This window comes from Nycticebus coucang, chromosome 3 (genome assembly GCF_027406575.1).
Source record: "Nycticebus coucang isolate mNycCou1 chromosome 3, mNycCou1.pri, whole genome shotgun sequence".
Lineage (NCBI taxonomy): Eukaryota > Metazoa > Chordata > Mammalia > Primates > Lorisidae > Nycticebus > Nycticebus coucang.
In genome coordinates, this window is record NC_069782.1 from 124768499 (window position 1) to 124794253 (window position 25755).

The window sequence follows — 25755 nt, forward strand, 5'->3', positions numbered from 1 at the left end:
TTAAGTCTTAATCTGTGGCCACTCCTAAAACTTCTAAATTCTGTCTATTTCTCATAGCCCTCTTAACCCCCACCTGAGTTCATGTGATCAGTATCTGCTGGTGAGTTTCTACAGCAGTGTTAAGACAGTTCAGAATTAACTTCAACCTCAGTATTGCCTCACACCTTCCAGGGATGATGTCTATCCTTACCACTTTATACCCAGCTTCGGGCATAGTACTGGTGCAGAGTAAGCACTCAATAAGATTTTTTTTTTTTTAAACAAATGAGTAAAAGTTATTTTTGGAAACAGGCAACTAAAAATAGGCAATACAAGGTAAAAGTATGTCATAGCTATTTAACAATCAGCAACTACAAATCTATTTGATGCCCTATTCTTCGCACCACACTGTTATTAGGATCCCTAATGGTTGGGCTTAGTTAATTCATTTGTTTATTAGCAGATACTTCAAATGAAATGCTTATTACCTTTCATATATTAAAAAAATTCCCTCCATTAATTGTAAGGGTTTGGAACAAATGCAGCTTATGCAGTGGATAGTCCAATTAAAAGGAACTTGAATTGCACTTATCAGGTTCAATTACTGGATAACAGTGAATGTTACTGACCCATTTCAGAATTTGGATTTTAGTACCACATGAAGAATAAAGGTTTTTGAGTTATGTTCAATGTGTTATATATATATATTTTTAGAGATACAGTCTCAATACTTTATTGCCCTCGGTAGAGTGCCATAGCGTCACAGCTGACAGCAACCTCCAACTCCTGGGCTTAGGTGAGTCTCTTGCCTCAGCCTCTCGAGTAGCTGGGACTATAGGCATCCGCCACAACGCCCAGCTATTTTTTTGTTGTAGTTTGGCTGGGACCGGGTTCGAAACCGCCACCCTCGGTATATGGGGCCAGCACCCTATACCACAGGCGCCGCCCTTCAATGTGTTATATTTGAATTTTGAACTCTACAGTTTTTTAATTATTGTTTTAGAGTTATGTGGAGGCAAAATTTAGAGAATTCACTCTTCAGCATGTACATTAAGAGCATTGGGGAAAAAAATCTCCCTCAAAGTATGGTTATCTCATTTTTTTTGCAACAGGAAAATATCTCCCTCAAAGTATGGTTACCTCATTTCTTTCATCAAGCCAGACAAAAGACAGCTAGTCCAATCCAAACTTTTCTTTTATTACAGATGCAGTTCTATTATGTATGGTTGACTTAATTTATTCTACTTTAACCTATAATACTTCACAATGTTCACCTCAGAAATTCCCATCAACAATTTTAACGCTTTGTAAAGTGTGGGGGTGCTTATTTGCTTCAATTCAATTTATAGTGCAGCAAAATTCTTTGTCACAAAATAAGATTTACTTTGTAACAACCTGAACAGTTTGAATTAAGCTTTGTTTGGCTTTGGGAACAGGAAGTACACCCAATATATTACATTACATCTGTATAATCACAATTTTTAACCAGTATGTGTAATCTCCTATGTCAAATCATTACAAATGAAAACCACATTATTTTATTTTTTTTTTTTGTGGTTTTTTGGCCAGGGCTGGGTTTGAACCCACCACCTCCGGCATATGGGACCGGCGCCCTACTCCTTGAGCCACAGGCGCCGCCCGAAAACGACATTATTAAAGAAAAAGCTGTAGATGCTATTTCTTAGATGTATATTTCTGTAGTTACATTCAGACTATGAACTAGAATAAATTCAAGTGTGTAATTCATTGACGAGTTGTAAGAGTTCTTTATTCTTTTTTTTTTTGAGCCTGAGTATCACTTTGTCATCCTCGGTAGCGTGCTGTTGCATCACAGCTCACAGCAACCTCAAACTCCTGGGTTCAAGCAATTCTCTTGCCTCAGCCTCCTTAGTATCTGGGACTACAGGTGCCTGCCACAATGCCTGGCTTTGTTTTTTTGTTTAGCAGGTCCAGGCTGGGTTCGAACCCACCAGTTCCCTAACCACTGAGTTATGAGAGGCCAGCCGAGTTCTTTATTCTATACAAGAACTTTGTCAGGTATGTGTATTGCAAATATCTTCCCCTAGATAGTGACTTTCCTTTTCACTTTTCTTAAATGTCTGTTTAATATTTTTATTAAGGTACAATTTGTAAGATATATATACTGTATATCTTAAGGGTTTACTTAAATGAGTTTTGCCAACTGTATATGCCATATGGCCAGTACTCCAAACAAGATCTAGCATGTCTGTCAGGTCAGAGTTAGTTCCTTCAGTCTATTTCCTTGGTCTATTCCCTGTCTTCCAGAAAACAACTATTTTCTGCCTTTTATCAGTAATCAACCCTGATTAGCCCATTCTCCTCATAACGGGTATTTGGGTTGTTTCTCGTTTTGCGAATAAGGCTGTTATGAATTTCTTGTACAAACCTTTCTTGGAGCATATATTTTAATTTCTCTTGGGTAAATAACTAGGAGTAAAATTGCTGAGTCATAGTGAAGATGCATTTGTAAAATTTAAGGCCAAGTGGTTGTACCATTTTTCATTCCTGTTAGCAATGCATGAGAATTCCAGTTGTTCTGCATTCTTGGAAGATGATTGTCAGTCTTTTTTTTTTTTTCTTTTGAGACTGAGTGTCACTATGTCACCCTTGGTAGAGTGCTGTAGCGTCACAGCTCACAGCAACCTCAAACTCTTGGGCTTAAGCAATTTTCTTGCCTCAGCCTCCCAAGTAGCTGGGGCTACAGGTGCCCACCACAACGCCCGGCTATATTTTTGTTATTGTTGCTGCAGTTGTCATTGTTGTTTGGCAGGTCGGGGCTGGATTCGAACCCACCAGCTCTGGTGTAGGTGGCTGGCACCCTAGCCGCTGAGCTATAGGCACCAAGCCAATTGTCAGTCTTTTTGATTTTAGCTATTCTAATGGCCATGAAGTAGTATCTCATGTTTTTCAATTGCATCTCGCTAATGATTAATGATGTTGAATACTTTTTTTACATTTATTGAACATTTGTTTATTTCCTTTTGTGAAGCATCTGTTCAAACTTTTTTTTCATTTTTTGTTTATTCTGTCATTATATTGTTTATTTGTAGGAGTTCCTTTTTTATATTCTGGATGAGTCTTTTGTCAGATAATATATTGAGAAATACTTTCTCTTAAACTAGCTTGCCTTCTTGTTTTCAGGAAGGTATGAGAAGAGATGTCATTTTGATAAAGTCCTATTTATCAATTTTTTAAAGTCTTAGTGTTATCACTTAGTTTTGTTTCATATCTAAGAAATCTTTGCCTACTTCAAATTTGTAAAGATAGTCTCCTATGTTTGTAACTCTGGATTTTCTGTATGGGTCTGTAATCTCAGTATAAGTATTTTTGTGTATGGAGTAAGACAGGAATTAGAGTTCCTATTTTCCCCTACAATATGTTTAGCCAGTAGTTCTAGTTTTATCCAGTTGTTCAAGCACTGTTAAATTATCCTATTTTCCTGTTTCCACTGAATTGATGTGATCTGTGAATCTATTTTTGGACCCTCTCTTCTGTCTTCATACCAGAGTTACCACACTGTCTGAAATTTAAGTCTTAAAGTTAAGTACTATATATGTTCCAACTTTGTTCTTTTTCAGAATTGTTTTGGCTATTCTAAGTCCTTTGCACTTTTATGCAAATTTTAGAATCAGCTTGTCAATTTCTACAGAAATGCCTGCTAGGATTTTACTAGATTTGCATTGAGTCTATAGATTGATTTGAGGATAGACATTGTACTGCTGAGTCTTCTCCATTGAACCATTCATGAAGTCCCCTTTCGTTTCTCTCAGGATTGTCTCATATTGACGAGGTCTTTTTATTCTTTCTGCTAACTTGTTCCTAACTTGTTTTTTCATGGTGTTGTAATTAAAACTGAATAAAATAATCTCTGAATAACATCTAGTTGTTTTTACATGTCCCCTAGTGACTTTAATTTTATAAAAACAGTAAATTATAAAGGGTTACAGACTACAGATGAGTAAAAATAAGAAATAAAAACACCGTATTCCCATCACTAAGAATACCACTATCAATATCTATTACCTTCGCCTATATATTCATATGTGCATTTTAAAACATATTAGATCATACTCTAAATCTGTTTGTAATCTGCTTTTTAAAAAACATAGCCTCTACCTTTTCATGTCAATAACATTTTTATCTAAAATACATTCCATATTCAAGTTTCTTGAACTATTCCAAAATGTGCTTTGCAGTTATTTGTCTACCTCAGATTCCTATCCAAAAACATGAATTGTATCTGTTATATCTACAAATATCTTTTAATTTAATGTAATCAGATATGGTGATTTCTACTATAAAGCATATTATAAAGGCCTATGTAAAGTTTTCCTCCAGAATCTCCATGCTTTTCTTAGGGATGAACATACAATTCATGGAGAAGCCCATGAAAATCCTTAAATTCCCTCACTTATTTTAAAGCTATAAATGAATATATTAATTTTCAAATACATAATTGAGAATGAATATGTTAAATAATAAATGGGGTTGAACATCATGTATCAGGAAAAGATCTCAAGTGGCTATATATTTTAACATGGAAGAATGAGAAAACTTTAAAAAGTTCTTTTAAAAAAGGCAATAAAATAATAAAAAACAAAACTCAATAAACTAGGTCAGTTTCTTCTATCCTGGCTATTAAGAAAAGGAAACACGGGCAAAGTACTTTATAGTTTACTAATTCATTAAGAGATAGAGGCAAATAGTGGCTGATTGATTCTTATAAAAGAAAGGCTTTCATGACAGAAACTTTACTGTCACAACGATCACGTCCACTGGTGGTACTACTGTTGTTTCTTCTCAGAAGAGAGGTCAGGTTGGTATTCTCTAAGACAATTCCAGTCCTTTCTCTTATAGCAATCATCTCTAAAATCTAATGTTTAATTATTCTTAAATTACTTTGTTTAGTGTTCCTTATCTTTCCTAGTATATTCCCTTTTTAATAATGAGATTGTAGCAAAGGCCTGGTTTTAATAACCCAATAAATCCCTTGAAACTACATAAGGAATGCTGTATATCTGCATTTTTCTAGTTCATCAACAGTGTTTAACAGATTCTCTTACTGGGCTCCATAAGATTTAAGACCAACTTGGACAGCCAGGTAGCTAGATCAGAAGTTTTTGTAGCATATGTTATTTGACTAAATTATAATCAATAAAAGATATTTGTTAAATAAAACAGTGTAAGAATTCGGAATACAGTAAAAGATATGTCCTCTAAAAGCATTTTTCCATGGAGGTAGAGAGTGGAAAAATAGATAACAGGAAGTGGGAAGAGTAAGTAAAGAGATGGGGAGAGGATGAAACGAAGGGGGTTAAAGGGTACAAATATATAGTAAGAAAGAATAAATTCAGTGTCTGATGGCAGAGTAGGATGACTACACTTAAAAAATATTAATTGTGCTTGAGTGATGGATACCCTGAATATTCTGGCTTGATCACTATATACATGTAACAAAAGTTCTCATATATCCCATAAATTTTCAGAAATAAAAAAAATAAGTGTTTTATCTAACGTTAAAAAAACCAAAAATAGAATAAACAATTATAGAATAGAAAATATCACAGAGTACAGTCCGTATTATAGTAAAAGCATTGTTTTATAAAATTTTTATTTCCATTTTATATGTAAGTGTGCTAAAAACTGAGTCATGATATAAAATATATTTCTTATTATGGGTGATAGCCATCAAAGGTTGAAAAAAACTGCTCTACTACCTGCTTTCTTTCTTTTGTATTTTGCCTCAAAACTTCTTTATACACCACTGCTATGGAAGCTTAGAGCCAAAAAGTTATGAAGATAAAAATAATAATAACCTAAAGAGTAGTTACTGAGTGTTCACTTTGTGCTAATAGGTGTGCTGTTTTACTTTTATGAGCTCATTTAATTTCACAACTTTATTAACTTCCATCTTATAAAATAGAAAACTTAGATTTAGAGAGGTCAAATAACTTGATTTAGATATAGGCCATTTACCTCAAAGCCACGTTAGTTGCACAAACTGCAAACAATGGATCACCCAGATAATGGAGAGCAGGTGACTCTTGGTGATAAATAAGAATTAAATGCTATAATTTTAGAAAGGTTTAGACTGTTGGTCTTGAGAGGATGCAACATGGTACTTTATACTCATTGTTTTGATTTTCACTGATACAGAATGCTCTATAAAACTAGTTGTTTCTTTGTAGAGATTTATTTTTTTTTATTATTATTTTTTTTTGTAGAGACAGAGTCTCACTTTATGGCCCTCGGTAGAGTGCCGTGGCCTCACACAGCTCACAGCAACCTCCAACTCCTGGGCTTAAGCGATTCTCTTGCCTCAGCCTCCCGAGTAGCTGGGACTACAGGCGCCCGCCACAACGCCCGGCTATTTTTTGGTTGCAGTTTGGCCGGGGCCGGGTTTGAACCCGCCACCCTTGGTATATGGGGCCTGCGCCTCACCCACTGAGCCACAGGCGCCGCCCTGTAGAGATTTATTTTTTAAACAAAAAAGGCATATGTAGATATGAGATGTAATTTATTTTATTAATCCCAACTTTAAGAACCCTTTAAAGGCCCAATTAATATAAAATTATAAGCAGCAGAGTACCACATAAATGAATGCTTCTTACCTTTAGGGGTTTGTTGGGAGAATTTAACATTTAACAAAAAACCCTGACCCTCCAAAATACTATTAGTACCTGTCATATAGTAAATGTTCAATAAACATTTAGCTATTAAATTATAATACTATAAGATAGGGAAGTAGATACAGTTTTTTACTTAAATTTTTTCCTACTTTATAGTTAGTCTTTGAGAACTTTCTAAAAATTATGCTTTTACTTTTTAACTAATTTTAATTAAAAAAATTTTTTTGGGCAGGATCTTTCTTGCTTTGTTGTCTGAGCTACAGTGCAGTGGTGTCATTATATTAATAGCTCACTGCAACCTTCCAGGGCTCAAGTGATCCTCTTGCCTGAATAAGTGGGACTACAGGTGCACGCTACTATGCCTAGCTAATTTCAGTAGAAACAGGGGTCTCACCATGCTGCTCAGTCTGGTCTCAAACTTCTAGCCTCAGGCAATCCTCCTTCCTTGGCTTCCCAAAGTGTTAGGATTACAGGGACGAGCCATAGTGCATGGCCTGCTCCTTTACTTTTTATAGCAAGAATAATTTAAAGCGTTTCTATAGCTACATCTATACAATGAAAAATCATTCATAAAGTTCAGTTCACAATTCAAGTGACATCTAGCAGTTCGAGTTCAAGATTCATAAACATAAATGCCTACCGACCTAAGGAGATAATCTGAACAAGTGAAGCAGATGACTAAAGGTGGATAGGCCTAGGTTCTGGGAATGGAGAATGGGGAACAATACCTTAAAGTGGATATCATCATTCAACAACAGAAGATTCTATGCTATGTAGGAATAGGGTTTATTTTGTCAGATTTTCAAGAGAAGTCAGAAATCTGGATACCTCAGTAAAATTTCCTGATCTTTAAATGTTGACATAAATTTAAGTAAAAAACAAAATTTGTGGGACAAAACAAACATGTCTATAGGTTAAATGCAGCATATAGGCTGCCAGTGTGCTACTCAGCTTTCGTTTTACGCCATCACTCAGATATACTAAACCGACTGATATGTGGTATAGTCTAGGTAAGACTATTTTCAACCACAAGCTTTCAGAAGGTGGCTAGTGAGAAGAATCCCAGAATATATACACTCTGCAAGTATAGGTCTTCATTTTAAAAGGTTCGGAACATGTATGCTAGCTTTCTTTGGATAAGCTATTGCTGTTCTAAGAAAAAAAATTCACGAGTCCTAAGAGCTAAGCCTGTGTGAATAGAGAGAAGTGGGCCTGGTGTGGTGGCTCACGCCTGTAACTCTAGCACTCTGGGAAGCTGAGGCAGGAGGATTGCTTTAGCTTGGGAGTTCCCTATGAGCCCGGGCAAGAGCGAGACCCTGTCCCTATTAATAATAGAAAAACTAGCCTGGCATAGTGGCAAACACCTGTAATCCCAGCTACTGGGGAGGCAAGAGGATTGCTCAAGCCCAAGAGTTTGAGGTTGCTGTAAGCTATGATGCCATGGTACTCTACCCAGGGTGACAGAGTGAGGCTCTGTCTAAACAAAAAAAAAAAAAAAAAAAAAAGAGAGAGAGAGAAAGAAGTGATTTAAAGTTAAGGACAAATAATAAACATAGATGCACAAAGGAAAAGTTGAGTATATTCATGTGATTTCAGGTGAGTATTTCCATTCAATATTGAAGAGGTTAAAAATTTTCTATATAGATGATAAAATTGTCTTTATTATAGAAAGAAATGCTTATATTTGATTAACTTTTGTGATATCACACTATTATTTCAGAACTCTTGATAAAAACAGGAGCATGACATCTTTCATGGAGATGAGCTTCTCAAGGAAGCCCATGAAATGAAAATTTTTGGATAGTCAAAATTATCTTTGCAAATCCCTTAAATCACCCTAAGGAAGATGGTTTTGTATATACTATACCACCTTAATAAATTCAGTACAATTAATTTTTATTTCATCCTTGGAACAGATAATGTTTCTTTGTTTATATGCCTGAAGGCAGCATAGCAGAAATTCTCAAGTGTCACCCAGTTAGGCCAGTTAGGTTGAATGACTGTAAAGTGTGGTTTATGTAGAGGGGACAAACTAATCTGAAAAGCTAACTTCTAAAACATAATAGACAAAGGTACTGGTTAAAACATCTAGACAAGAAAGAGGTACTGGGTGGCTTCAATGCCAAAGAGAACCAGAGATTAGGAAAAATTCAATGAATAATCCCTGTGGTTATCTCTCCAAACAATGTAGAAACTAATACAGAATAAAGAGATTGTTTAGAAAAATTTAAAAACAAATTCAGTACAGGATTTGTAACAGATTAAATGAGTCTTATGGAAATAGTTACTATTTTGCTCAGTAAGCCAAAATAGGAAGAGAATGTTCTTATTAATACAGTTTCTGGTAGCCTGAGTATCAACCTCATTTATAGGCACAGGGAGCTAAATTGCCCAATCCTGTAGTGAGGGAGAGATAATGGTATTTTACTTTTGACTGAAGTGTAGTCTCAAGTTTACGTCTTTTCTGGGATATAAATGCAATGCAACTTATAAGAAGATCAATCTGTTTTAATTTTCATTAAAAGTTAACAAACTGGCATACCAGTTTATAGAGGAATCATTTCAACAGGATCTAATCATTTCTAGGTAAAATAAAAATACCATGTTTTTGAATTTCTAAAACTAAGGATTCGGTTCTAAAACCATGGCAGATTGTAAAGCTGTCTGAAGACACATCATAAATATTAGGTATGTATTTACTACAGATTTAAAGTGTACATTTGTTTTATTTTATTATTATTATTTTTTGAGACAGAGTCTTGCTCTTGTTGCCTGGGCTAGAGTGCAGTGGCATCATCATAGATCCCTGCAACCTCAAATTCCCAGGCTCCTGTCTCAGCCTCCCAGGTAGCTAGGACTACAGGTGCATGCTACCATGTCTGCTAAGTTTTCTGTTTTTAGTAGAGATGGGCTCTTAATCTTGCTCAGGATAGTCAAGAACTCCTGAGCTCTAGCAACCCTCCCACCTCAGCCTCCTAGAGTGCTAGGATTATGGGCGTGAGCCATTGTGCCCAGCCCACCTAAAGTGTTCACTTAAATGAGTATAGACAACCAAGAATTTATAAGTATAAACCAGGCACAGTAGTAACTTTAATTGCAATCAACAAATCCAAGAGACTTAAAAAAAATTTTTTTTTTGGCTATCCCAAGTCGTCAAGCAATCAGAGGCTTTTATAAGTATAAAAACACATATTTGTGGAAAATACTTTCTGCAGTTGAATTAATCAGTATAGTAAAAGTGGTATGATTATTTAAATGAAATTAACCTATAACCTGGGGCAAGGAAATTAAAAAAAAGAAAAGAGGTAAAAAATTAACATGACAACATGTTAATTTCAGTGACCATGTTGACTCACTTTAAACAAACATTGGTTGGCAATATAAATTGGTTCTCAGAAGATAAAAAGTGATCTTATTACCAAATGACTGATAATACAATCTATACTTTGCAAAGCTTAGTGGTTTTTTACAAGCCGTGACTTACCTCTATAGACTGGCATTGGTATAGGAATTGGGCTCTTGACACATGAGCTTGTGGATTGGACTGGAGGCCTATAAATGCCCATAAGACCTGAATCTCCAAGGAAACTGGTATGAAACAGCAGGAAGTACAGTTCATAGCCTGCAGAAGGGTAAAGCAGCATTTGCCTGAATTACCTGATGGTTGCCTATAGGCAGTCACTATGCATTAAATAACCATTATTTCTCAAGTATCATATGATAATAGAGTATAAAGGAAGAACACAGAAGTTCACAATAGACAACATTATTGTTCTCAATCTTGCAGAAATGGTGATTAATGGCAAATTCGGATAGGGAGATGGCATATAAAAAAGTATGACACTGGGAGGCTGAGGCAAGAGAAATCGCTTAAGCAATCGTTTGAGGTTGCTGTGAGCTGTGATGCCACAGCACTCTACCAAGGGTGACATAGTGAGACACTGTCTCAAAACAAACAAAAAAAAGTATGCCATTAGAATAGCACATAATGCCACGGAGGGACATTCACTGATTAAATTATAGTTAGTATCTCCTATGTACCAGGTGTGTGGGAGGCACTGACCTTCATCAGACAACTTGGTTAAAGTAAAAGGTTTAAACACAGTAGCAGTGAAAGGTTAAAGATGACGACACCCAAGGGATAGATTATGAAATCCACCCAACGAGTCTTTTTTGAAGGAATCAGAGGCTTGAAAGTTTCCAGAATAGAAACATGGTATACTTAAAGTGGTACTCTAGGAAGATTAATTGAAAAATGCAGGATACACTATTCTGTATGGTTTCAATTTTTAACTAGATAATGTATTTTTTTTCTTTTTTTGAGACAGTTTCACTTTGTTGCCCACAGTAGAGTGCTGTGGCATCTTAGCTTACAGCAACCTCAACTCTTGAGCTCAAATAATTCTCTTGCCTCAGCCTCCCCAGTAGCTGGGACTACATGTGCCTGCCACAATGGCAAGCTATTTTTAGAGACTACATCTCACTCTTGCTCACGCTGGTCTCGAACTCCTGAGCTCAAGCAATCCATCTACCTTGGCCTCCCCAAGTGCTAGGATTATAAGTGTGAGCCACCTGCCCAGCCCTAGACAATGTATTTTAATGTACATTTTTATAAGAATGAGAGAAAAAGCATAATTTAAACTCATGAAAGAATCTGACCAAATAAATATTCAAGAATATAAGATAATATTTGAAATATATGGTGTGACTTTGAACCACAGACAATCTCTACATATTTTCTACCTTAGTTTTTTTCTAAGTAAAAAAAAATAAGTTAGGTGTAAACTTACCCTGAAATAGTAACTTCGAATGGACATGATTTCTTACACTCTTTCTTCTGTGACAAATATATTATCTATGTAGTCAATGCTGGTTTTAACTTTACTATCCATAATTTACAAAGGGGGAAAATGAGTTTTCATCAGAAAGTATATTTCTGTCCTTACTGAAACACCACAGCTCCTATGGAGGATCCGGGTCCACTCTCCTTTCTGGGCTGGGTCAGCATTACCAAAGATGGCAACATGCTCTGGTCTCTGCCTTCCATGAAGAGTCTGATAAATCTCCTGCTGGAAATGGCTGCAGTTTGGCAACTTTGGCCTGTAATTAAACATGGAGGCTTAAGTCCAATTCTAATATAATAATGCAACCATATTAATACTGTGTATTAATACTCCAGAAATGTCATAAATTAGGTTGGAGAAAGTAATCCTTAGTAGACATTAAGAATGGCAGAAAACTTAGCAATATTAACACTATTTAGAATAAAGACTATTGCTAACTAGTATTCTCTGAACTATCATTTAAAACATAGAAGTTATCAGGACAATATATTCTCTATAAGCAGAGGCAAAATTGTGAGAAATCATGTAGGAAGCCAAGCTTACCTGAGCTTGCATCCAGATATTGCATTCACTCCAAATTGTATTTCATGTCTCTTAACAGAACAAATCCCATTACCCTGGCTTTGCAAAAGGGTCATCTGAAGTAGAAAAGTGATGGTTGAGGAGATAACAGGAAAAAAAGTGGGCAAGATGGGAAACTTTATGCTCTTAATTCTCCCTTAACATGATTTATATTTTATTAGTATCTTATGGGAGTCAAAAATTTATGTTTTTTCCTCTAGTAATTAAAAAAAGAGACAATTACTGTTTTTCCAAAAATGTTTAACCATATACCAGTGTTATATATATTCTTATATATATATTCATATTCTATATATATGAATATATATATATATATATATATATATATATATATATATATTCTTTTTTTTGTTGCAGTTTTTGGCTGGGGCTGGGTTTGAACCAGCCACCTCTGGTATATGGGGCAGTGCTCTACTCCTTGATCCACAGGCGCTGCCCCATATACCAGTATATAAATATCTTGTTAAAACAAACAAAAATCAGCCCAACCCTCACCTTTGACCAGTTCAACATATAAAGCCTTTGGTGGCATCAATATTTCTTAAATATTCTTAACATAATGTATATTCATAGTTTGGTAAAGGAAGTGCTGAATACCTAAAAAATGGAGGAACTCTGAGAATTGAAAAACCCAAGAGATCAGCTTTTTTGGTTTTTCTCACTATGTGGAAACAGGTTGCCCAGCTCCAAAAAGGATACTGAGTAATTTATATCACCAGTTAGAGCCAAGAGTGGCTTCCCAACAATATAGCCAGGATTCCCACTTCTCAGACCTTTAGGAGAAGCAGCTATTCTCTGTTGAAAAGCCTGCAGAAAAAGTGAAGAAAAGTCATTGGTGGAGAAAAGCATGCTTCCCTACCTTTGACAGTGTGGCAATGTATTCTTCCTTGAGGCAACATAATAAGTGAGCTACAATGAACACTCTTCTTTCCACAGTTGTAGCATTTTGCAGAAATTTCTATTCCAATTATTTTACTTCAAAAAGTCACTAAAATAAATCCTCAGTGATCTAAATATTGAACTTCACTATATGCTACTTTTATCAAGGATTATCATCAACGATCTACCAAGCGTCCCTTAGCCGCTTCTCAAAATTTATTAGCAATTTAGGGTTATGTTCAGCTTGGCTGAAACCAGAGGAATTTAAATGTAATTTTTAAAAATATATTTTAATTATCTATAGATATTAATTTATTTATTTTTGAGACGGAGTCTCATTGTGTTGCCCTTGGTAGAGTGCCGTGGCATCACAGCTCACAGAATCCTCAAACACTTGGGCTTACGTGATTCTCTTGCCTCAACCTCCCAAGTAGCTGGGACTATAGGCACCCGACACAACACCTGGCTATTTTTTAGTTGCAGTTGTCATTGTTCTTTAGCAGGTCTTGGCCAGGCTTGAACCCGCCAGCTTCGGTGTATGTGGCTGGTACCCTACTCACTGAGCTATGGGTGCCGAGCCAACTATAGGTATTTTAGAGATGAGCTCTGTCAGACACAGGACTTAGATGATCACCTGAAGGTAGAGATGAAAATTCTGCTAAGTTCAAAAAGAGGAAAGAAGTAGAAGAAAGTCAAATGTGGTGATCAAGACTGGAAACTTTGATGAAGGGGGAAATGAATAAAATTCTGAATACGAGAAAAGCTAAAGAATTTCTGTGAATATTAGTTAAGTTTATGATTTAAAATGACTATTCATTTATTTTTGAGACAGAGTCTCACTTTGTTGCCCTCAGTAGAGTGCCATGGCATCATAGCTCACAGCAACCTCAAGCTCTTGGGCTCAAGCAATTTTCTTGCCTCAGCCTCCTGAGTAGCAGGGACTAAAGGTGCCTGTCACAACACCCAGAGATTTTTAGAGGTGGGGTCTCGCTCTTGCTCAGGCTGGTCTCGAACCTGTGAGCTCAGGCAATCCACCAGCCTTGGCCTCTCAGAGCGCTAGGATTACAGGTATAAGCGACCTCACCTGGCCTCAAAACAACTATTTAAAAAGAGTTTTGATTTGAGATTGAAGTCCTGCCTGTTGGAACAAATAGAGAATCAGAGAAAATGTTAATGAATAAACATTTGTGGAATACCTGTAATTTTGGTTAAATTATAAAATATTAAATGTCAACAGATTGAACTAAGGCTTCATATTCTTACTCTATTTCACATTATAGAAGCAGGGGTACTATTTCTTTTCTTTCTTTCTTTTTTTTTTTTTTTGAGACAGAGCCTCAAGCTGTGGCCCTGGGTAGAGTGCTGTGACATCACAACTCACAGCAACCTCCAACTCCTGGGCTCAAGTGATTCTCCTGCCTCTGTCTCTCAAGTAGCTAGGACTATAGGTGCCCGCCACAACGCCTGGCTATTTTTTGGTTGCAGACGTCATTGTTGTTTGGTGGGCCCGGGCTGGATTCGAAACCTGCCAGTTCAGGTGTATGTGGCTGGTGTCTTAGCCGCTTGAGCAACAGGCTCTGAGCCAGGGGTATTATTTCTAACTCAGTATTTCTTCCCCTCTCAATCCCCTATAAGAGAAGGGCTTTAACCTTGAAGCGAATGATGAAATGTTGTTGTAAGGAAGCGCTTGGCTCCACAGTCAGGTTGGTTTGTCTAAAACTGACAGAAACTTTCTGGATTCCAAAAGTCCCATTGGTCTCTATCTCATAGGTAACCTGAAATGCAAAAGAACAATCAATTAATAAAAAGTTGTTGAGCCAATTATATTTAGGATAGGTTTTCTGTTTTTAAGGGTTTTTTACCATTGAATGAGGAAGGCTGAAAATGTAGTATTAAAAATGCCAAACAGAAATACAGATGATTTTGTATTACATTTTCCTATTTATTGGATAGAGTTCTTTCGTGCAGGAGGTGATTTTACTGGGGGATAGAAAAGGAAAAAACGTTTTGATTATGGGCAGAAAAAGGCAAGTAGAAAACAAAGGCAGAGGTGACCATGGAACAGAAACTCAGTTTACGTGGCTCTCATAATATCTGAGGACAGACGTCAAAAGCAATTGAAGGTAACCTTAAATTTCTCAGCATAGTCTTTAAAAAGGATGCTTTATTAGGTTGGATTGATTAGAAGAGAGAGAATAGAGGAACAGAAATTGACTTTTCAGGCTTTCAGATGACACTATGTCAATAGAAGAACATGTAATTAGTAAGTAAGAACTGGTAATAGGCTGCATGTGAGCAAAGGAAGAGGAGTCAGAAATAATTTTAATCGTCTAGACTTGAAATACTGGATGATAGAGAGTGGTGTCAATGGAAATGACTGAAACATGATAAGGAAAAAGATGATGCAGTCAGTTCTTGACATGTTAAATTTCAGGCAAAGCACAAAAATTCAGCATGGTATTTAACAAACAATGAAGTATCTCTGGCAATGCTGATCAATATACCTCAGTCTAGAAACTGAGGCCAGCATCCCTACCTGGGAAACAACATTCTGACAAATGTTTCCAGCCAACACAGGAGGACCAGGCTGTGATACAAGTGTTACAGGAACCTGGAACTAGTAAGGGAAAGAGCAAATAAAAAAATTAAGAGCAATATTTTCTCTTCTTGCTAGATACTGTGCGAAAATGAGTATTTTCTCTTCCTCTTAACCATCCCCTTTCTCTCTCTCTTCTTCCACTGCCAGCCTATAACTTAAATTCAAAAGTCTTTCTAAACCAACACTTTTTAAAAATTATTTCTCATAACGCTAATTCTCTTAGACATAAAATAAGGATTCCATGGTCAAGTTTTAGAAATATTATATTCAATACTCCCCTCTTACAGATTAACAAGGCCCTCTAACAAATTGAAGACTCCAAGAAACCCACCCTAAATGTAGTTTTACTTAACCCAAAGTTTTCCAAACTTATCTAAACCTTAGAATCTTTATTTCATGAGGTTATTAATGGTATAGAACATACTTGCAAAAGCACTGTTTTACATCCATATTTAACTATTTGCAACATCATGCTTACATTTATCTTTTTTTTTTTTTTTTAAGAGACAGAGTCTTATTTTGTTGCCCTCAGTAAAGTGCCGTGATGTCACAGCTCATAGCAACCTCCAGCTCTTGGGCTTAGGTGATTCTCTTGCCTCAGCCTCCCAAGTAGCTGGGACTACAGGCACCCGCCAGAATGCCCAGCTATTTTTTTTTTTTTCAGTTTTTGGCTGGGGCTGTGTTTGAACCCACCACCACCGGCATATGGGGCTAGCACCCTACTCCTTTGAGCCACAGGTGCCACCCCCTGCTATGTTTTTGTTGCCATTTGGCCGGGGCTAGGTTTGAACCCGCCACCCTCTGTATATGGAGCCAGCACCCTACTCACTGAGCCACATTTATCTTTTACCATTACAATCTAGACTGAAATTGCCTCAGATGAGAAGGGGCCAAATATTCTTTCTCCTTTTGCCTGATATAAACAGCAGCATACCTCCATACTCTGCAGATCAGTCATACCTCTTGGAACCTAGAATAAAAAGAACAGCAGAGACATGAGTGCATATACCTCACAAAAAGAACTAGGATCTTACAGCTTCATATTACTACGAACAGGCTTTGGGTTTAGTGTGTGTGTGTGTAATCAATATATTAGAATTATTTGCTTCCTCTCTTTTACCTGACTCTCCTTGCACTAAAAAGCCAGGGAGTGGAGAGCTAGATAAGAGAATGGATAGACTATGATGCTTGCCAACGAGCTCTACCGACAGCAAAAGCAGTTTGGTGAAATAGTGAGATATCACCCACTCCCATCCGTTGATGCCCCCAAGCAATCCTGTTAGCAAGAAGGGTGATGATCCTAACTATATATCCCCAATTCTTTCACCTGTCTTCAATTGGTAAGGTTTCTAGGGCCTCTACTTTTTATGCAGCTCATGGGAATTCTGAATTCCAGTTCAATGCTCTTTCTACAATCCACAACAGTGGGAAGCTCTTGACTTAAAATCTGCAGTGGTGACAGAGTGGGAAGAGAAAGGACACCCACCTTCAAGACTGTGAAGTTATAGTAAGCAGCAGCATTGAGGGCTGAATCCGAGGTACAGGTACTTGCCAGGTTCTTGAAGAAACGTGTGCAGGTTGTACTTTTACTTTCTAGGAAACCTTAGAACACAAAAGATTAAGAGGGTGGTAAATAAGCTTGTTTTAAATTGAGCAAAAAGGCTGATATGCCCTGCTCACCTGCAGGATTGGTGTCAGCACAGAGGCCCCCAGCTACAACTCCTGTAGGCTGTCTCAGCAAGCTTTTTACAGACCACTTAGGGAAGTAAGTAAGAATGGGGTCGCCAGCCTGAATAAAATATAGGAAAAATTTGTTCACAGTGAGATTGGACTGAACTACACCAGAAAAGAAAAGCAGAAACAAAGGTTAACTCAACAGCTTCTTTACATGGACAGCACTGCTCTCCAAAGAGCTGATGGTGGTTTATTTAGATGCAGGGAGGTACAGCAAAGGTACCTTGTCTGCAATGAGGGGAAAAGCCAAACCAAACAATCCCATCCCCTTTCCCAGGCTCACCCTGTAAAAAGCTGACGGCAACTGGGTTTGAAATGCTGAAGTGAATGATTCACCTCCAAACTCTGCAGCCAGGGCCTGGAAATTGGTTGCATCGACCTTTTGGAGCTTCTGGAAATAGTTTAATTTGGCTACAATGTTTTTTAAAAGAAAAAACATTTAGATAAAAAGAAAAAAATTATTTTAAAATACCTAGCATGCAAAATAATTTTGAAATAAATTTTTATTGAAGCATAATATATAAAAAGTATGCACATACACTCATTTTAAGCATAAACTCGAAATATTTTTACCAATTTATATACAGTAGAATCTCTGTTAAGTTCACCACCCAAGGAACTGAAAGAAAGTGGTGAATATATGGAGGTTGTCAACATAAGGGACTAGGCCTACTGTATTGATATGTGCATGTGGTACATGTTTGGTCTGTGAAAATTAGGTCAACTTTAGGAGGTAGTCAACTATGAAGGTTCTACTGTATTTGTGTCAATACTACTCTGATCAAGTTACAGAACATTTTCCCAGAAGGTTCCCAAACAATGTTCCATTTCCAGAGGTAACAATTCTGATTTCTCTCTCAATTTATTAACAGTCTATTAATTAAATTATTGTTTTAGTGTTAAGATCTGAGATAAGAATATAGTCAATGAAGGCCAGTCCAGTCTAAGTCTCTGATGGCCAAGAATGTATATGATTAGCAATTTGTGATGAAAATAGTAAGCTCAATAACACTTATGCATATAGTTGTCCTATATAAAATGAGTCACTGATGCAACAAAATAGTACTGGCTTCCTTTGGAAAATGATAAAATTAGAGACTGATCTGTCCTCCCTAGATCTTATTTCCTCTAAACATCAACCGACAAATCCTAATAATAATGTTTCCTTCCATCTCTCAAATTTATGGATGTGTTTTATTCCATTCACTGTATATAATAATTGCAGGAAGAATGGGGACCGAAGACCCCATTCTTGGCAAGAGAAAGCACCCCCAGAAAAAGAGGAAAATTAAAAAGTAAGCTGAGTGAGTTGGAACAAAGAAAAGTCAGTTGGTTTACATTTAAGCTAGCCATTGCTAGCAAGCTTCCTGCCTTTCTGAAATTCTAGCCTGTTGGGGATACAGCTTACAAACACCCCTGCTGGGTCTGTGAGCACTCTGAGGAAAAATGGCCATAGAAGAAACTATGGCAAAGAACTAGAAAGATACATTAACTGGGTGTTTCCTGCCTAGTAGAAAGGCAAAACAGATACCCATTGTGGAAATTTGCATTTGCCTGGGGCAGAGATCAAGGGAGTAGCTTGAGCCCTGGGATATGGGCAGAAGAGTTTATATCCCTTATCACAGAGGAAGATCCTCTGTGGTGGTGATTGGAGGAAAAATCCTCCCTCCCAATGATTCTGATTAAATGCCAGTGGTATTTTACTCCACAGGGAACTAGCTGAGTTTAAGACCGCCCTAGAAATCTGTGTGTGTGATCTCAAGCAGGAGGCTCTCCCAATACAAGACTCAGATTTCAGATATCTCAAAGCTAGTCAAAGCCTTAAATAATAACAATAGGAGCTGATATGCTCACTCAGAGAAACTGCTGGTGTCTTTGTTTCTTCCCTCATCTTACCTTCTGGGCAAATAGACTTCAATAAAAGCAGAGTGGAGCAAACACACTCGGCCATTGCCTAATCCTGCAAAGGACCCCTGAGTTCCCACCTTTAATTCTATTCTGTGTTTCATGTCTCTTTCTTTGCCTTTGTTTCTAACTTTGTATTTCTTTAGTCAGTCACTGCCAGTTCCACAGGTCTTAGTGGACTCTGCCCCCACGGCAGGACCTTTGCCCAGCCGACACCTTGGTTTCATGTAACTATCTCTTAAAGGCACTTCAGAACCAGGAGAGAGATACAGGAAAAAGGCCCTGGTGCTGTATCCTGCCCAGAGGGTGGCAGGTGATAGAAAATACTCTGCTTTATCATTCCAAGTTTTCTGCTAACTTGAAAAAAACGTAGCAGAAATGTGTACCATGTTAATGTCATTCTTCATATAAATATGGTCACGTGGACAACCAAAAGTTTACAAGACCTGCATCATTGAAAGCTAACAAGGATTCTACAATATGTAAGCTGGACCTTAATCCTCCATGATAACAACATCTTAATTTACTTTTCTGCTTTCTGACATAGCATGAGATAAATAAGCACAACTCTCAATTCTGGGGCCTTTCAAACTACTTACTTGCTCTACATCTCCTAGACTTTGATACTCAAAGTGAGGTTCATAGACTAACAGTCTCAGCATCAGCTGGGAGCGTGTCAGAAATGTAGACTCCAGGCCACTCCCAATCTACTAACGTGAATCAAAAACTGCAGTTAACAGGATCTCCAGGGGGTGTACATACATATTTTAGTTTGAAAAGCACTGCTGTGAAACAGGTGATGATGCTGCTGCTGGTCTATGGGCTAACTTCTATAGCTAATCTGAAATTTTCAAATTCAAACAGCTCCAAGAGCTGCTTTACCATTTCCTTCAAAACTCATACCCAGAAAATCACATGAAAGAGATATTTATCACATGTACAAGTAAAATGCAGTTAGAAAGAAGATGAACTGAGATGACAAATATCTACCTGGCTATTTTTTCATGGATGAAATGAATAAGAGAAGGTTAACATTTTGTCACTCACTTTCGTGCAGATACTGGTGATAGTGGTGGTAATCACAGGCTAAGGAGAATTCTTGCCTAAAATTTCTACTGTCATACATGATCATACTTAACAGAGTATAAAGGTACTTAGATTAATGTAATTTCATATGAGGAACTAAGTCTAGAGACCATCTGACCCAACCTCATAGGAAATTTAGATACTCCACAGGTAAAAGAATAGCAAACTGTCATAGAGGTAGGAGTAGATTGCAGAGCTCCTGATTCTTAGTCTAAGTTTTTCCCTGCTTCATCATGATGTACTATCTTTGACTAAAAACATCCTTTACTGATGATCATTATAAGTAGATATTAAGCACTATGGGAAACAAAGATATGATCTGTCATTTTCATATAAACTGATACCAATACAAGAGCTATGTAAGTTCCAAGGGAGTGATTCAAACAATAAATGCCTTAGAACTTCTGAGGATGGGCTCACTTCCAACAGGTGAGCAAGAAAAGACATATGGAAGAGTTAGGAATTTTGCAAATTTTGTAAATACAAATACAATAATACAAATAAAATACAATTCTTTTGTATTCTATGCAAATACAAAGAAGAAAAGCAAACATAAACTTGGGAAAAATGTAAGGCATATCTTAAGGACAATAAGTAGATGACTTTGGTCAATGTAGAGAGTACTGGGAGAAGAGCCTGGAAAACTATGTTGGATCAAATATGAATGCACTAGAATCCAATGTACTCAATTTTAATATGAAGGCAGTAGATGATCTAATACAAGGTGGAGGCAGGGGAATGAGGGAGCAGGGCCAGGGGAGGAGGGAGGGAGATGGGGGGTCATAGTATATGACACACCTCTTGGGGGCAAGACACAATTATCAGAGGGACTTTACCTAACAAATGCAATCAGTATAACCTAATTCTTTGTACCCTCAGTGAACCTCAAACAATTAAAAAAACAAAAAGAACTATAACCTACACAGGGCAGAGCAGTGAAGGGATTCTGCCTGCCCAAAAACCAAACAAAACCCCCAAAACAAAAAACTAAATATGAACATACCTTGATTGCAAGCTAAAGAAGTAGGATATTATTCTTTTTTTTTTTTTTGGCCAGGGCTGGGTTTGAACCCACCACCTCCAGCATATGGGGTCGGTGCCCTACTCCTTTGAGCCACAGGCACCGCCCAAAGTCGGATATTATTCTATAGGTAGTGGGAAGTCATTGGAGGTTTCTGAATAAGGAAGCAACACATGAGATCTGACAATTAAGTTTGCGAACTCATTGTACAAACAGTGCTACACACTTCATTGCTGAATATCATTATGATCACCTTTGAAATACTTCCCTTGGGAAGCTATGCACCAATGCCAGGACCCACTCCACCCTTCAAAGCTATTTTGCTTTAGTTTTTTTCTTTTTTGAGGCAGAGTCTATGTTGCCCTCAGTAGAGTACCATGGTGTCACAGCTCATGGCAACCTCAAACTCTTGGGCTTAAGCAATTCTCTTGCCTCAGCCTACTGAGTAGCTGGGACTATAGGCACCTGCCACAACACCTGGCTATTTTTGGTTGCAGTTGTCAATGTTGTTAGCAGGCCCAGGCCAGGCTCGAACCTGCCACCCTCAGTGAATGTGGCCAGCTCACCTCTGCTACAGGTGCAGAGCCCAAAGTAATTTTGGAACTCTTTATCTGGAATGACCATTAGAACTGTTATATGAGGTTTGATGATTAAGTTCACAAATTTGTCATCATGGGCTTACACTGGCAGCACTGTGCAAACAACTCAGTAAGGTTTTATAACTGTGGTTTATCAATGTCTCACTGCTGTTAATACTGACATGTGAATGATACTGAATGCTGAATGGCATTCATTATTGTTGCATGTTTTATGTGCCTTATGATAACAGCTCTGATGGCCATTCTAGAAAATGAGTTCCAAAATTGCTTTTAGGGTGATCTAGCTGCTGGTGTGGTGCATAGCTTCCCAAGGGGAAGTACATTGAACATGACTATAGTGATACTTAGCAATGAGTATGTAGCACTTTTTCTAGGATGAGTTAGACAACGTAATTATCAGACCTAGTAATTAAATGTTATGGAAAGATTAATCTAGTAAAGCAGTGGTTCTCAACCTCCCTAATGCTGCAGCCTTTAATACAGTTCTTGTGGATTGCAACCCACAGGTTGAGAACTGCTGTAGTAAAGTGATATTTTGTGGTTGTGTGTACAGTGTATGTATGCTACATGTGTATGTGTGAGGGAGGTAGGCAAATAATCAGAACTAAAGATAAGTTGTTGCTTTTTCTCATATTAAGCTTGAATCTACTTCTCAGCCTCATTCACAGACAGTTCATTGATACAATGATTCAATATTAATAATAGAAGTACTATATTTCTCAGGCATTGTTGAAGAAAAGAAAGTTCAGATCTATTGGTCCAGAAAGCAGTGTGCAGGATTGTATAGGAGGCAGCAGTGGGGATTAAAAGCTAGGAACACCAGGTGGGTGCTACTGCAATAGCTCTGGAGCATGATCATAAGGCTGGATTCAGAAGGTGGTAGAAGATATGGAAAGGAAAGGGCAGCTTTATCTTAAAGTGAAGTATTCACTTTGCTCCCTTTATCCTCCGACAACCTAAAAGGCCACAAGGCTTCTGATAAATGCTTTCAAGTTCAAGTCCCTGCCAAACCAAAAATCAAATGTTTTCTGAGATGAATATAGTTTTCAATTTCTTTTCTACGATGAGATAAAATCAGGTAACTTGGCTTTCAGGATGAAAGGAATATTTAAATCTGTTTTGTGCAGGAACACTGCATCACTGACATTAAAAAAGATATGTTAGCTTCATATCATTAGAAATGTCATCGCTATCACCAGGAAATTTCTAAGTCCATTAAAAAATTCCAGTAATAATCATCTCTCATCTTTATTATACTCTACAGTTATATAGAGCATGTTCACCTGCACAGCCAGTGATATTTTTCATGCTTTACAGATGAAGAAATGAGTTTGAAAATGCTAAAGGATTTGCTCAAATTGATGTAGCTGGTAAGAAAATGGCAGGACTGAGATCATAGTAATTCCTTCTCATACACTGTTGCTCATGAAATAAAAAAGAGCTTGGCATAAACTCATTTGTTAAAGATTTCCATTCAAGTAATATTTGGTGTCTAGTATGTGTCCAGAACTGGATAGTCAGTGATTGTCTTCATGGTGATTGTAGCAAGTGGGCAATATAATCTATCTGTGATTATCTGTGCTAAGAGTTATGATTAAAGTATTAAAGTTCTGTATGCATTTTCTGATCCACAGTCAATAGGGTTTAAAAAATTGCAAATATCCAGTAATAAGATAAAGACAGAAGAGGTAGAAAGAGAGGTAGAGAGTCAAAGGACAAAAAAAAGTTCAAAAAAGAAATGAAAAAAGTCCAGAAATGGGGCGGCGCCTGTGGCTCAGTGAGTAGGGCGCCGGCCCCATATACCGAGGGTGGCGGGTTCAAACCCAGCCCGGGCCAAACTGCAACAAAAAAATAGCCGGGCGTTGTGGCGGGTGCCTGTAGTCCCAGCTGCTTGGGAGGCTGAGGCAAGAGAATCACGTAAGCCCAAGAGCTGGAGGTTGCTGTGAGCCGTGTGACGCCACGGCACTCTAACAAGGGCAGTAAAGTGAGACTCTGTCTCTACAAAAAAAAAAAAAAAAAGAAAAAAAGAAAAAAGTCCAGAGACAAAGGCTAGACAATAAGAAAAGCCAACATGTCTGTACTTACAGTTGTTCACATGGACACAGAACTGCCTAATTCCATTTGAATCCATAAAAACCCTTGAAGGAAACGGGGAATTACTCCTAAAGATAAGAGAGTTGTCTACACATACCCAGCTTGAAGACCTGTGAAGACAAAGAAAGACACATTAGAAGTGTAAGAGTAGGTTTAAAGAGGGCTCCATGGGTGGCAGTCAGATGCCAGAGAACTCCTTGAGTTGCTTGCTATAAGGCAACGCGAAGGTCTTATTCTACTAGACATCACTGCTCTATAGAATCAGAGAAGGCCACTCCCGGGAAAAACTCAGGGAACGTCCTAGCAGTGGAAGTGGGGGTAGGCTAAGGAACGAAAGCTAACTTTTTCTACTTCCAAATATTACCCATTCAAGGCCCCAAACCATTTGAGGATTCATCCTGCACAGCTCACCTTACGCTGCCAGGAAGGCAGAAGGAGAAAATTGTTCTTGGATGGAGAAGATAGCAGTCCTTGTCGCAGCAGCAATTTATGTCGCAGGCACCAAGAGTCAAGTCACAGGCACAGATCGGTAAGACTATAAAAGTACAACATAAAGTAGAGCGAGCGGGATGAGGATTCCCGAATTCTTCCAAGTGCTAATGCCCCCTCCTCTGACAGTCCCCCGCCTAGCTCTGCAGCAATTCCACTTTGTTCACAGATTTTTAGACCTGAGAAGTCGGTAGTTTTCACCTCCCACAACCCTTCCCTTCACCTGGGAAGAAGTCCACGGTTCTATTCCGAGGAGCAGAGGAGGTCACCAGAGTAGGGCCCACTGTTCTATTTCTAGATGCCGAGGAGGTCACAAGAGGAGGGCCCTCAGTAGAGATCCCAGGGACGTCTGGGGGAGTTGCAGTCCCCGCCGAGGACTGGGAGGTCCCGCCCTGCGTTCCGGACCCCAGGTCCGTAGAAGTGGGTACTGCCCCTGTTGAGGAAGAAGTGGGCTGAGGCTGGGCATTCTCGGAGAACGTCAGTAAGAACACCAGCAGTAGCACTAGCTGCGTGGCGCACATGTGGAATATAGACTTCCGAGGGTCCTATGAGGGCCTCCCCAGTCTCTAGACGCGTTGCCAGAGCCAGGCTGGGAGGAGTCGCACAGCGTCTGACGCCCTCCACATGCATCTTCTCATTGGTTCATGGTGATGGCTGCAAGCTTTTCAGCCAATAGAAAGCGTTGTTGTTACAGTTCCTTCACTCTGCTCCTCCTCCTTAGGCAGGCCGGGCAGCGCCTCCGTCGCCCGGCAACTGGCTGCTGCCATGGAGCTGGTGCCGCAGCTCTCCGCTAGATGACGGTAGAAGTTAGGCAGATGCCCAGATGCCGCGGAGTCCCGCCCAGACTTCGCGGCTCAGAAGCCTGGGCTCTTCCTCCAGAGAGGGAAACCCCAGAGGCGGGAACAAGAATAGCAGATCTTTTCCTTTTCGGATTTTGTGGTAAGAAACCCTTTCTATGGAACGATTATGATGTGGGGGGAATATATTGAAAGTCGCATACCTTAAAAAGTCTCCTCATACAGTGGAGTGTTTTTCTTTTTAATGTCTCTAGGTCCTTTTTTTTTTTTTTTGGGAGACAGACTCTTACTCTGTTGCCCTGGGTAAAAGGGCTCTGGCATTACAGCTGGTAATGAGGTAGCAACCTCAAACTCTTGGGCTCAAGCTATCCTCTTGCCTCAGCCTCCCCAGGTAGCTGGGACTACAGGCATCTGCCACAACGCCCGACTAGTTTTTCTCCTTTTAGTAGAGGCAGGGCTCTCTCTCTTGCTCAGCCTGGTCTCTGCAACTCCTAAGC

General features: G+C 38.4%; 1 protein-coding gene across 2 annotated transcripts in view; it reads right to left on the bottom strand.

Annotated features, from left to right (window-relative positions):
* Positions 1 to 25049, bottom strand: part of TCTN3 (tectonic family member 3) — a 30610-nt gene extending 5561 nt beyond the window's left edge. For both annotated transcript variants that reach the window (XR_008378923.1, XM_053585108.1), the window contains exons 1-13: positions 24685 to 25049; positions 24384 to 24507; positions 23964 to 24082; positions 17551 to 17678; positions 17214 to 17322; positions 17020 to 17135; positions 16468 to 16503; positions 15471 to 15551; positions 14584 to 14709; positions 12755 to 12862; positions 12017 to 12111; positions 11576 to 11729; positions 10114 to 10251 (exon numbers count right to left, since the gene is read on the bottom strand). Coding sequence is in view for 1 of the 2 variants with exons in the window: in XM_053585108.1 (XP_053441083.1) it covers positions 10114 to 10251; positions 11576 to 11729; positions 12017 to 12111; positions 12755 to 12862; positions 14584 to 14709; positions 15471 to 15551; positions 16468 to 16503; positions 17020 to 17135; positions 17214 to 17322; positions 17551 to 17678; positions 23964 to 24082; positions 24384 to 24507; positions 24685 to 24982 (1632 nt within the window). In the remaining variant the exon portion in view is untranslated. The remainder of the gene's footprint in view (positions 1 to 10113; positions 10252 to 11575; positions 11730 to 12016; positions 12112 to 12754; positions 12863 to 14583; positions 14710 to 15470; positions 15552 to 16467; positions 16504 to 17019; positions 17136 to 17213; positions 17323 to 17550; positions 17679 to 23963; positions 24083 to 24383; positions 24508 to 24684) is intronic.
* Positions 25050 to 25755: the final 706 nt, after the last annotated feature.